Here is a 12,889-nt window from a genome sequence, read left to right as displayed (position 1 = left end):
ATTGTCCTTTGGCGTTTCCTATCCTTTTCTTGAGCTCTTGGAGTATCACCTTGTTGGCGGCTTCAGCTTGGCCATTGGTCTGTGGATGTTCCACCGAGGTCGGGAGGTGTTTGATTCTGAGTTCTCGAAGGAAGTCCTCAAAGCTCTGCGCAATGAATTGCTGCCCGTTATTAGTAACAAGGGAATGTGGGATTCCGAACATATGATGCTCTTCCAGGTGAACTTTCGTATATTCTCCATGGTGATCTTGGGGAGTAGGTATGCTTTGATCCACTTGGTGAAGTAGTCGACTGCCACTAGGAGAAATTTGAGCTGACCTTTTGCGGGGGAAACGGCCATAGGATGTCCATTCCCCATTGGGCAAAGGGCCACGGGGACGTCATTTGGTGGAGAGCTTCGGGTCGTTGTCGATGTGCATTTCCGAACCGCTAGCACTCTTTACATTTTTGCACGTAGATTTGGCAATCTAACTTCAAGGTGGGCTAGTAGTACCCAGCTTAGAGTACCCTGGCTGCCATCGAGTGTGATCCAGAGTGCATTCCACATATACCTCAGTGGATCTCCTCGATGACATAAGCTGCTTGCAGTGCAGTCAAGCATTTGAGCAAAGGGGTGGAGATGCCACGTTTGAACAGTTCATCTCCGACAATGACGAACTTGGCTGACCTGCCTCTCATCTTCCGAGCTTTATCTTTGTCCTCGGGAAAGATTCCTTCTTTCAAGTAATTCCAAATACCTGCCATCCACCCTTGCTCTTCGTTGTCGCTGGTGTTGACGACCTTGTCGTCCAGGCTGGGTGAATGTAAGGTTTCTTGGATAATGGTTCGATGTTGTCCAGGGAATTTGGTATTGCGAGCTTTGATAAGAGGTCGGCTCTGGTATTTTGCTCGTGCGGTATATGTCGTATAGTGAACTCGTCGAACGTCGAGATCTGGTGTGATGCCATGTGGAAATATCGCTGTAGAAGGACGTCTTTGGCTTGGTATGTCCCGCTGAGTTGCTCTACCATGAGTTTTGAGTCATTGTTGCAACTCACTCTACGTGCCCCGAGGTCGCGAGCCAGTCTCAGTCCTGCAAGAAGCATCTCGTATTTCGCCTAGTTGTTGGTCACCTTGAAGCTGAACTTGAGGGATTGCTCCAAAGTGATTTGATTTGGTCCTTCCAAAATGATACCTCCACCACCACCTTTAGAGTTGGAGGACCCATCAACATACAAGGTCCATACTTGTGGCCCCTCGACCGAGGTCGACGTCAGTTCGGCCACAAAGTCGGCTAAGCATTGAGCCTTCAGAGCGCCATGACTTGCATACTGGACGTCGGACTCGGACAACTCGACTGACCATGCTATCATCCGTCCGGCGAGCTCTGGCTTTCTCATGATTTGCTTTATTGGATATTCGGTTTTGACGACTACTTGGTGGCTTTGGAAGTAAGGTCGGAGACGCCGGGTTGCCGTGACAAGTGCTAGTGCGAGCTTCTCAATCATTTGGTACCGTTTTTTCGTGTCTTGGAGGACTCGGCTGATCAAATAGACTAGCGTCTGCACTTTCTGGTGTTCCTGCACTTTCTGGTGTTCCTGCACTATAATCGCGCTGATCGCGCTCTCAGCCACCGCCAGATAGAGGAGGAGGTCGGCTTGGTGATCCGGCCTCTAGAGGTTTGGCGGAGTCGTGAGTAAGGTTGTGAAGTTCTCGAAAGCTTCCTCACATTGGTCCGTCCACACAAAGTTCTTTAGTTTTTACAACAAGGTGAAGATGGGACCTGCCTTGTCTGCCAATCTGGGGATCAATCGGGAGAGGAAGACCAACCTTCCTACGAGACGCTAGACGTATTTCATAGTTTGAGGGCTTTGCATCTGAATGATGGCTTTGCATTTCTTTGGGTTGGCTTCAATCCCCCTGTTGGTGATCATGAAGCCAAGGAACTTACCCCCCTGGACGCCGAAGATGCACTTCCCTGAGTTGAGACGCATGTTGTGCTTTTTGATCTGACTGAATACCTCGGCTAGGTCGGCAGCATGACCCTCGGCCGAAGTGGTTTTGACCACCATGTGGTCGACGTGAACCTCCATATTGCTCCCGATCTGTTGGTGGAAGACTTTGTCCATCAACCGTTGGTAAGTGGCCCCTGTATTTTTGAGACCGAATGGCTTCACTCGGTAGCAGAAGTTGGCATGGTCGGTGATGAACGACGTATGCGCCTCGTCTGGCAGATACATCATGATCTTATTGTACCCGGAGTAGGCGTCAAGGAAGCTGAGGAAGGCGTTCCCGGATGCTCCATCGACCAGTCTATCGATGCTTGGTAAGGGGTACGAGTCCTTGGGGCATGCTTTGTTCAGATCGGTGTAGTCGACGCACATGCGCCACTTCCCCGAGCTCTTCTTCACCAGAACCACGTTAGCCAGCCACGTGGTGTATGTGACATCACGGATGAAACCTGTATTTAGTAGCTTTTGTGTCTCGGTGATGATGGATTCCCGCCTTTCACCACCAACCTTCCGCTTCCTCTGAGCCACTGGCTTCGCTCCTTATGAATCGCTAACATGTGACAGATGAAGTTAGCGTCTATACCTGGCATGTCGACACTGGACCATGCAAAGAGGTCGGCGTTCTTGAGGATTTCAGCTTCAAGCTGTTGCCGCAACTCCAGGCTCAACTGCCTGCTGATTTTCATGCATTGCCCCGAGAATTTCCCGATCTGGAGGTCGTCGAGCTCGTCGATGGGACTCGGTCGTTCACCATGGGAGTCGGACCTTGGGTCGAGGTCAGTGATTTCCACGTGGGTGATGTGAGCCATTGTGGGGGAATCACTTCGACAGCGCTTGTCGGGTGAGGAGACTTTCAGACTTTCGACGTAGCACTGCCGAGCTATCTTCTGATTTGCCTTGACAGAGATGATCTTGTCGTCACTCCCTGGGAACTTCATGGTGAGGTGCGGGGTGGACACCACTGCTCTGAGTTGGTTTAACGTCAGCCTCCCAATGGTTATATTATAGGAGGTGTTGGCTTCCACGAGGAGGTATCGGACCATGATTCTCCTTGTGAAGGGAGAAGTTCCGAAGGTCGTCAGCAGGTCAATATATCCTCGAGTGTGTACTCGCTCTCCTGTAAAACCGACTAAGGGCTCTGTGTGAGGTTGGATCAGCGAGTGAGGGATATCTAACCTGAGGAACGTCGACCAATACAGGACGTCAGCCGAGCTCCCTTGGTCGATTAACGTCTTGTGAACTTCCCAATTGGCTAATTCCACGGCGATGACCATTGGGTCATCCTGGTTAGGGCTAACGCCAACGTAATCTTCGTCAGTAAAGGTGATTGGCGGAGAGCTTTGGTGTGAGGTCGAGGTAGCGGAGTGGACGTTGTTGATACTGCGCTGGTGTCTTTTCTGGGCCGAGCTACTGGAGCCTCCTCCTGTAAAACCACCTGCAATTATGTTGATTACTCCCCGTAAGGGAGCTGACCCTGTCTCTTGGCTTACCTCGGCTTGCACTGCTCCACCGTCATTTTGCTGAGAGCCAGAGGGTTGGTCCGTGCGAGCTCCTGAACCATGACCTCTGCCTCGTCCTCGTCCACCATAGCCTCCCCTATGACCTTGCTGCCGTTGGACGTATTGACCGAGGTGGCCTGCCTGGATGAGTTCCTCGATACGATCTCGGAGTGTACGACACTCTTCAGTGGTGTGGCCGTGGTTTCTGTGGTATCGACAGTGCTTGGACTTATCTGCGCTATTTGGAGTGTGACCTGGTGGTGGAAGGGTGAGCAGGTTGCTATTACTGGCCTCCTCCAGAATGTGTACTCGGGGCGTATTCATGGGAGTGTAGAAGTCGTATCTCCCCCCTTTACTTGCCCTGGCGGTTCTCTTGAACTGGCTGTCATTGGTGACCTTCACCTTATCCTTATGACCACTGTCGGGTTTCGCTTGTGATTTTCCGCGAACCTGGTTGCGGAAGGCGGAGTGTTCTTCCATCTGAATGTATCCAGCAGCACGGGCGTGGAGCTCGTCCATGTCGCGAGGAGCTTCACGACATAGGCTGCCGACAAACGGTCTGGGCTTGAGTGCGATGAGCATGGCGTGCAGGGAGACTTTAGGGTTGAGGTTTCGGATCTTGACCGAGATGTTGGTGAAACTCTCCATGAATGCTCTCAGTGACTCATCGTCGCCCTGGAGGAGGCCAGCCAAGGCGGCCGATGTGACATGGTGGGGTCGACTGGTGGCATACTGGGCCATGAATTGCTTCACCAGAGTATGGAAGTTATCGATGGACTCAGCCGACAATTGGGTGTACCAGTTGAGTGCAGCCCCTTTAAGCGAGGTCAGAGAAACCCTACACAGAATAGCATCGTTATTAGTGTAGAGGTTTACCTGTGTGGTATACAAGTCGATATGCTCGTCCGTTTCCGTCGTGTCGTCGTAACGGTCAAGGTGGAGAGGCTTCCATCCGAGAGGGAGTGGCGTCTCCATGATGCCATCCCCAAAAGGGTGACGGCAGAAGGTCGCTTGATTCCCCGCGACATGGGTAGGAGCATTACTGACTTCATGGGCCGACCTGTTTGTTGGTGCGTGAGACCGATGTGTGGCAGGTCGTGGAGTCGGTGCCCTAAGTGCAGTTTGGGGTTGAGAGACCGAGTGCCCCTCTTCCTCGTGATGGTTGCTCGCTTAAGGAGGATGATCAGAAGGGCGTCGAGGGAGCTGGGCACGAATACGCTCGTTCTTAGCGCACAGCACCGCTAGGTCAGCCTCATTAGCAGTCTGCATCGTTGCTAGGTCAGTTTCGTGCTTGGCACGCATGTTTTACAGATCGGTGGTGTGTTGATGCCGCATCTGTTCGACCTGGTCAATTAGTCTCCTTAATGCTGCTTCGTTGTCCATGCTAGTTGTGTGATCTAGGTCATCTGTTGCGCGTCTGCTATGGCTTCTGGTGAAAACCATAAGCGTGGCCGATAAGAGTTGTCTTGATCGGCCCCACGGTGGGTGCCAAATGTTCTTACCGGAGATCAGTCGTAAGGGACGATCTGCTGGGTAAGATCGGCGAGCCTCCTTCACTGGTACGCTTGATGCTCCAAGATGGGGGTGGTACCTGCAAAAGAGACTCCGATGCTAAAGTTAGTGTTTGTGGGAGTATTAGTCTTGTATAAGTAATGCACGTACCTTTGGGTGGATTAGAGTTTTATTGGGCCTTGGGCCTGAGATCAGTTATGACTTAATTAGATAGCAGACCTTGTCTTGTCCGAGGTCGTCCTGCATTGTGATGTCGAGCTAGAGCTCGGCTTCGCGGTACGGATAGTACAAGGAGTAAATTCCTTGGCCAACTTGAGAGGTTGACATGACCAAACTCCTTTTGAAAAAGGGTGAGATATACTTAATATAGGTAAGCACAGTAAACTAGTTACTAGACACATATTCAGAAGCATGAAAATAGTCTAAAAAATCTCACTACACATCCCCTTAATCTTTGGGGTACTTAGCAATGACAACTTGATTCTCTAGGTAATTACATCCTTACAAATAAAAATCTATGTAACATCTCACCTTTTTTAAATAGATTAATAAAAGACTTTCTAGTTAATTAATTAGGGAATAAAATATTCTGAGTGATTTGATAAGATGACATCTATAGTTATCTTTTTAAATTCAAATATGTTAGGTTAATTAGTTGGATTTTTTACTGATGGGCTATGTGTGTGGGTGGAAGTTAGGTTTTTGTTTAAATACATTAGTAGTACAATCTAATCATATGCAATCTAATCGTACTTTGTGATCTAAAAAAGGAGGTGAACCAGAGGCTGTAGGAAAAGAAGTAAAGATCAGAATCTTGAAGTTAGCACCAATCAAGGTAAAGGGGGGGGGAGTGAGAACATCGTTCTAGGGTGTAGGGTAATTGTTGGGTAGTAAGATTGGTCCTCAATCCGTAGGTTATGCGCATATGTATGTGGGTGAGGGATTAAACCCAAACCTAGTATAAGATGTTATGGAATTAGATGTTCTTAATATGTTATAAGCGATTATTGATGTGTTTACTATAATACTTGTATGTGATCATGAAGCTATGAGTGTTTGTGGGCTCTTGAGGGAACTTTGAGGATGTATCTAAAATCTTGAGGAGAGTGAATTTGACATAATTGTACATTGCATGATTAAGACTATAGAAATCCCTTTAATGGATTTCATGTTGAGATTCATGGAGTAGTGAATCAACTCAGCCCTGGAGTATGAGAGTTTTGATGATAACAAAGGATGGATTTTGAGAGTTGAAGTTGACTAAGGATACAAATCAGTCAAGAAAGGAAGATATGAATATCATGAAGTGTAATAGGAGTAGCTTATAAGTTCTTATGTGTTGTATTGTTTTGATTAGTTTATTTTGCATGTGTATGCTTTGTGCATGAGTTAATCTTAATCTAAATTGACTACGAGTGAGTATGATGATTATTTAAAATACTTGGAAAGATTTTTGAAGTATAAAATTGAGTTTTTGAAAGCTAACTCAAAATAATCAATTATCATTAAGTGTAATCGATTATTCCAGCAACAGGTGGAAAGAGCCTTGTTGTAATAATCGATTATCTGTGAAATAATCGATTATTCTAGGAAGTAATCTCTGGAATAATCGATTATCCTGCAAAATAATCGATTATTCTGTTCTTGAGTGGTTTCCAGAAATCATGAAGAACAAAATAAACGATTATCCTTTAAAATAATCGATTATCTGGATCTGAAAACTTTATAAATAGCTTTCACACTTTGAAACTTTAAAGAAGTGAGATGAACTGAGAATCAAAGAGAGAAAAACTATATTGTGAAGTCTTTGTAACCTTCTTGGAGTGTTTTCTTTGTGAAACCAAGAAGAAAAATATTTTGTGAAATGCTTTAAAAGAGATCATCATCATCACTACATTCTTAGGGAGAAAGATTAAGATTTGTTTGGAATTCACAGTCTGATTTGTTCAACTTCCAGGTGAATTCATTCCTTTAATTCTTTGTGTAAAGTGTAAGGGAAATCTTGAGTAGGTGTCTCAAGTGGTAAGGAATTCTTTATTTCAACCACATTTTTTTTATTTTCTTTCTTTCTTTGTTTTTTTTTATTATATAAATTTTTATATTATTTTCCTATCTTTTTCTTTGTTTCTTTGTTTTCTTTCCAAGCTAATGCCAAACAACTCAACAACATCAATACAAAACAATTCCTTTGGGGTTACATCCCCACACTTATTTAGAACCTATTCCCAAAACAATTCTAAAGCTCTTTTATTCCCTATGGTTAGGTCATATCAAGTTATGCAACCTTTCATCAAAAAATGAATCATATCAAGTTATGCAACCTCTCATCACAAAATGATACAACTTTCACAATTCATACATTTCAAAAGAAAGTACAGAAATTTATAGATTTACAGTTTTTTACAAATAACAAAACATAAAAAATACAGAGACAAAAAAGTACAAAAAATATAACAAAAACATAGTATAGAAAATTGAACAAAAAACAAATACATAAATTAAAAAAAAAGTAAACAACAATAAAATACAAAAATTGACATAAAAACAGTAAATAGAAACAAAAACAAACACAAAAACAAACACAAAAACAAAAACAAAATAAATACAAAAACATAATAAAAAAAACAAAAAAAATAATACAAAAAAAAACAAAACAGAAGACAAAAATAATAATGTAATTTTTACTAAAATCTAAAAACAATGCATATAAGAATTAGATGGGAGTAAAACTAAGATTTCAAGTGTCTACTTTAGCGTCCCATCTTTTGTTTGTAATTGTTCTTTTAAATTCTTACCTTTAATTTTTCTTGCAATATGCTAGGAGTGTTAAGACAGGTTCCAAAGGCTTTCTTAACACTAGTTGTTAGTGTAACATTTTTTTTAGATTAGTGTTTGAACAACTTTAAATTTTTTCCATCATGAGTATTCCCATTTCTTCAAATAGTGGAAGTGATTCAAGTACACCAAAAAGTCTTTCAAAAATCATACTTGAACTTAAATCACTTAAATCATGGAGAAAAGAGAAAATGATAGCCAAAGAAAAAGAAAGAATTGACAAGGAGGCTATCATAGCTCAATTAGAAGAAGAAATGAGAACAGTGAAGGAAAAATAAAGGTTGCTAAAAGAAAAACCTAAAATGAAACATGGTAGTGGAACTTCAAGTGGTTCCACTAAGAGCCAAAGTTATCAATGTGATAGCTTACATATGAGTGAGTACTACCAATAACAATTAAAAAATATAAAGTCTAAAATAGAACATAAGGTGAGGGAGTATAGGGTGGATCTCCTTTATTTTCATGGGAAAAATGTTGTATCTAGATTAAGAAATGAAGGTGAGACAACTCTTCACTTGCCATCAAGTAAGTCAAAATTTGTAATAAAATATTTTGACATATCTACATGTATGCCACCATGCCACTTTCTATGTTGTGTGGATAAAATTCGACATAGAAATTGTGTCACGAGACATAACCTTGGCACGCTTGAATAACTTCTATTCTTCTTGCTTCTTCTTAGGCTTAATGAGTCCACACACTAGGCTTTTCTTCTTAAACTGTTGAGGTTCGAGAACTTGGGTTTGTGTTTGTGGTTGTAGTGGCTAAGATGGAATAGGTTAAGGGCGAGAAAGAAGAAATCATAGAGACTTATCATCAAAATCAAATAAAGACTCATGGATGGCGATGTGAAGTGTTGTTTTTGGTTGTGGTGGAGGTTATTGTGTTTGGGCTTGTGTGTTTGAGTGGTTTTTGGACTTATGGGTGGCTTCAAAGGCTCTATTGTCTAGTTGTGGGATTCTTGAGAGGGGGCCACTTTCTCAGGTTTAACTTTGACAACACTAAAAAGCCTCTTGGTGCCATGAATGAGGTGAGTGATCTATATTCTTTTCAAGGTGGTGGAGTTGATGTCTCCTACCCCCTTTCCCTTTTCTTAGTTGGTAGTGTTGATGTCAAATTCTTTAATAAACTTTGTGAAGAGTATCTCATATAGAATAAATATCTTTTTGCTTCGTTCTTGGTCTCTCTAGTTGAGACAATACTTCCAATGGTTGAACACCAGATTGGATATTTACCCCAAGGAAAAGATGGTACAAGCAAAAGTGGCCCACATCAAAAATGTTATCCTTGGAACTAGACCGAGGGATGAATGTGTTAAAGAATAAGTTGTGGAGCAATTTGCTAAGAGGCTTTATGTTGACCATGTGGAGAAACTTCTTCAACTCCATCATCTCTGTTAGGCGCTCTAAGGGGTGGAGCTTGCAGTCCTCCATTTCCTTAGAAATGATTGACTCCTAATCATCAAAGTAGGTTATCCTCTCCTCTTTACAACTAGATCGTGTTACTATGAAGATAGGAGTGATCCTAATCTCCCTTTGCTACACCATTCTAACAATGGCATTTTCATCCACCATTGTTGATGCTTAGAAGTAGACATAAGGTGCGTGATACCAGTCACACCTCAACTCAGTGAAACTAAACCATTCAATGCTTTCCAAGTAATGCTTCACTAGGTACACTACTACAATACGCATATTTTACATCGGTTCTTTAAAGGTATTTACATCGGTTCTAAAACCGATGTAGAATAAAGTGACGTAGAAAATATATACATTTTTACATCGGTTCTGAAAAACCGATGTAGATTTGTTCTCAAATCTACATCGGTTCTCTGGAGAACCGATGTAGATTTCATTTTTTTTAAAAAAAAAAATTAAGCTTATTTTTGCACCAATAGAGCCACAACAGAGCCCCTTTATGAGTTTCTTTAGCCTCTCCAGCACTCTAATATAATCAGATTCAGATACACCATCCCCTAAAGCTGCAAGTCCTTCATTCTGCAACATCTTTATAAGCTTTTTATTGTACAACTTCAACTCCTCCTGGCATCTAGAGGTGTTTTACCTCTTCGAGGCACCCACCGCTTGCGCTCCCCAGTTAGGCCACCCTCTGCAATATATCTATTTCAATTAATAGCAATCAACACATTAAAAAAACAAATCAACACTAATAAGCATTAGTTCAATAAGCCTATCAACTAACACATACTAGATAAGTGATAGAACATGCCTGCATTAAATATATAGTTTAAATTTAGTTGTCGTGTACTCTAATTAAATTAAAATAATAATAATAATAATAAAGAATCAGAAGAATTTTGTATATGTTGGCTTGCATTTTGCAATGGGTAAATAGAAACCTGGTTATACACCATGGAAAAATAATATAAGCAATAAGTGACATATATATAATAATCATAGTACTCGAGGTAACGAGATTGATCACGCTGACTAATCAATGTTAAATCATTTTGATTTCATTTTCAAAATTATTGCAAACATAAAAAAGTTAGATCAAAATAATAATAACAAGTTAACAAAAATAACCACAACAACATAAAAATAATTAAGTTAGATCAAAATAATAATAACAAGTTAACAAAAATAACCACAACAACATAAAAAAATAGCAACTCTTGCTAAATAGAAACAATACCTAGCAATATAATCAATCTCATAGCAACAATAGCAACAATGGATTTGGTCAAAACACTCCAAATACTAGCAACAATAGCAACAAGATAACCTGAGTACAGAAAAGTAATAATTAAATGATCGACTCATCAACATGAGCAAGAATAAACAGGCAAAAAGAATTATATACAGGAAGTTACTGCAGTAATGTGTGAAACGGACAGATTTTTTAGGCAAGGTACCCAAATTATGTTTAAATCATACCGCCAATTGAGTTGCCAACAAGGTGGACTGGTTCATCCACAACATTTAACAATAAAATCTCTCAATAGTTCAGCCCACAAGAGTACTATTTCCAGATTCAGCTAAACCACGTATGTTGTCACGGTAATGCTCCCAGAAGGCACCAAAACCATGCACAAGAAGAACAGCAAGACCATCTTCACCAGCAAACTCACTGCACCTGCTCCGGTCTCACCTGATAACGAGCCTAATAAACAAAAAACAAAAACAAAACACCGCATTTAAACATGCAAGTTCAGCTACGCATTTTCACAAACACCTTACACACGGTGTTCAAAAACACACCTTCATCCATCCAACCGCTCCGACCCGACCAGCTTCCGATTCCACTCAGTATAGACTGAGGCGACCCGGCCAAGGCACGAGCCATCTTCTGATGGGAAGAGTGAGCTGTTCCTTTCTTGTCCCACTCGACTTTAAAACTTGCAATTGGAAGAAGAAGAAAAAATGATAAACAAACACCTATAGCACGAGATAACACGGCTAACAATGATCCTAATCTAAACAAGCCCAAGTATAATTGGTGCAGAGCAGTAAAGTTAACAGGGAAGAGCGAAGACTGACCATAAGAGGTGAACGTTAGGGAAAGAACAGGGCCACAGTGAGCCTGCCAAGACAAGCTTTCCTTAAACCGATTGCTCCAATCGTAGTTGTTACCATCATCCAAACCCTCATCATCCATCTTCTAGCACCTAATCTTCCCATCCCTGTGTCCACTGCAACCCAACCTGTTCCCCTCGCCCGCAACCAAGCACAGCGTCGGCGAACTCCACACCCACTCCCAAAACGGCGCGCTCTCCTCGTCGCCGCTCCGCACAATGCCTCCTTCTCCAACGCCGCACCACGACGAGTAAAGATCCTTGAAGTTCCAGAACCGCACGCCGCACTCCGACGCCGCCCACAGCTGCGACTCAGTCTCCGCAATGCTCCGCAGGAAACGCCCAATCTAAGATTTCATCCATAGGCCCAAAGGCCCACAAGAGTGATGCGGGCTGTGACACAATAAACTAGGGTTAGGGTTGTTGACGTTGTGAGAATGGTGGAGGAGGAGACTGGTGACGCGGAGGCGAGTCTTGACCTAGACGATTGGGAAGAAGGAGACCTGGCTTTGGCATATGGCTTTGAGGCACTACATCGGTTATTTTGAAAACCGATGTAGATATACTTGTAAATATTTACAACCCTGCCACCGCACATTTAAATTTACATCGGTCTAGTTAAAAATGATGTAAAATGCTCACTAATTACATCGGTTTTATATATAACCGATGTAGATTTGCTTTATATTCAATTCATATTTACGAATATGCCACCGTATCTAATTTTTACATCGGTTCTACCTAAACCAATGTAAAATTGACGATGTAAAATAATGATTTTGTAGTAGTGGTAGACTTTGTCTTTAGTTGTGTCAGGGCAATGTGTTGAGATTTCTGTTGAAACTACTTTTGTTATCATTGTAAATTATTTTAATTCTATCAAAGGACTCAAACACAGCAAGTATATCGGCCGTTCAAGTAGTAAATTATATCGTATCCATGTTAAGTCTTGTACTATCCGTACTGCATAACCAAGCTCTGAGCTCGGCACCGCAACGCAAACCGACCTCAGACGCGCACCACGTGACATCAGCTCGGTATTTACATGAATCATAACTGATCCCCGAAGATCTCGCCCCAGACGAGGTCCATTATCTAATCATATTACACCTCATCTTAGGCCCAAGGCCCAAAACAACCCTAATTCACACCAAGGTACGTGCATTACTTATACAAGACTAATACTCATACAAACACTAACTTTAGCATTGTAGACCCCTAAAATTGTCCGGGTCGGAAATAAAGCTTGAAGACTCTCGAAGACTGAAGGAAGATCAGCCAGAAGGACTCCTGGAAGGCCCTAGGAGGGTTCTCTGTAAGTCTAGAGGTCTTAGAATAGCTCAAAATAAGGAAGTGGAGGGAATGAAGCCCAATACGGCCGTACTGAACTTAATACGGCCGTATTGAAGCTTCAATACGGCCGCAGTGAACTCAATACGGCGTATTGAAGTTTCAGAAACTTCAATACGGCCGTACTGAAATCAATACGGCCGTATTGAAGCTTCAATACAGCCGTAT

At 42.4% G+C, this 12,889-nt stretch overlaps 3 protein-coding genes across 6 annotated transcripts; all 3 read right to left on the bottom strand.

The window, feature by feature from the left end:
* Positions 1-551: 551 nt before the first annotated feature.
* Positions 552-1,486, bottom strand: LOC145949803 (uncharacterized). The gene is made up of 2 exons (XM_083060691.1): positions 1,112-1,486; positions 552-992 (listed from the first exon to the last, which is right to left on the bottom strand). The coding sequence occupies exons 1-2, from the start codon at positions 1,484-1,486 to the stop codon at positions 552-554; spliced, it is 816 nt and encodes a 271-aa protein (XP_082916817.1).
* Positions 1,487-3,242: 1,756 nt separating this feature from the next.
* On the bottom strand, positions 3,243-4,791 carry LOC145949802 (uncharacterized). Its single transcript, XM_083060690.1, has 3 exons — positions 4,724-4,791; positions 3,631-4,327; positions 3,243-3,413 (listed from the first exon to the last, which is right to left on the bottom strand). The coding sequence occupies exons 1-3, from the start codon at positions 4,789-4,791 to the stop codon at positions 3,243-3,245; spliced, it is 936 nt and encodes a 311-aa protein (XP_082916816.1).
* Positions 4,792-9,677: 4,886 nt separating this feature from the next.
* On the bottom strand, positions 9,678-11,933 carry LOC145949734 (uncharacterized). 4 transcript variants are annotated; one of them, XM_083060577.1, is made up of 5 exons: positions 11,337-11,933; positions 11,058-11,186; positions 10,734-10,959; positions 10,492-10,581; positions 9,678-9,956 (listed from the first exon to the last, which is right to left on the bottom strand). In XM_083060577.1, the coding sequence occupies exons 1-3, from the start codon at positions 11,452-11,454 to the stop codon at positions 10,835-10,837; spliced, it is 372 nt and encodes a 123-aa protein (XP_082916703.1). In that variant the 5' UTR covers positions 11,455-11,933; the 3' UTR covers positions 9,678-9,956; positions 10,492-10,581; positions 10,734-10,834. The 4 variants fall into 4 exon arrangements, 3 of the variants coding, with proteins under 3 accessions (XP_082916703.1, XP_082916702.1, XP_082916704.1); XM_083060576.1 differs by having other exon boundaries at positions 9,682-9,945; XR_014428162.1 differs by having other exon boundaries at positions 9,686-9,945; positions 11,058-11,194; positions 11,337-11,926.
* Between the last annotated feature and the right edge of the window lie 956 nt (positions 11,934-12,889).

The sequence above is a fragment of the Cajanus cajan genome, chromosome 7, assembly GCF_000230855.2.
Source record: "Cajanus cajan strain Asha chromosome 7, NIPB_CcT2T_4, whole genome shotgun sequence".
In the NCBI taxonomy this organism is placed as follows: domain Eukaryota; kingdom Viridiplantae; phylum Streptophyta; class Magnoliopsida; order Fabales; family Fabaceae; genus Cajanus; species Cajanus cajan.
The sequence above is the reverse complement of the archived record's forward strand: the minus strand, read 5'-3'. Positions and strand labels throughout refer to the sequence as shown.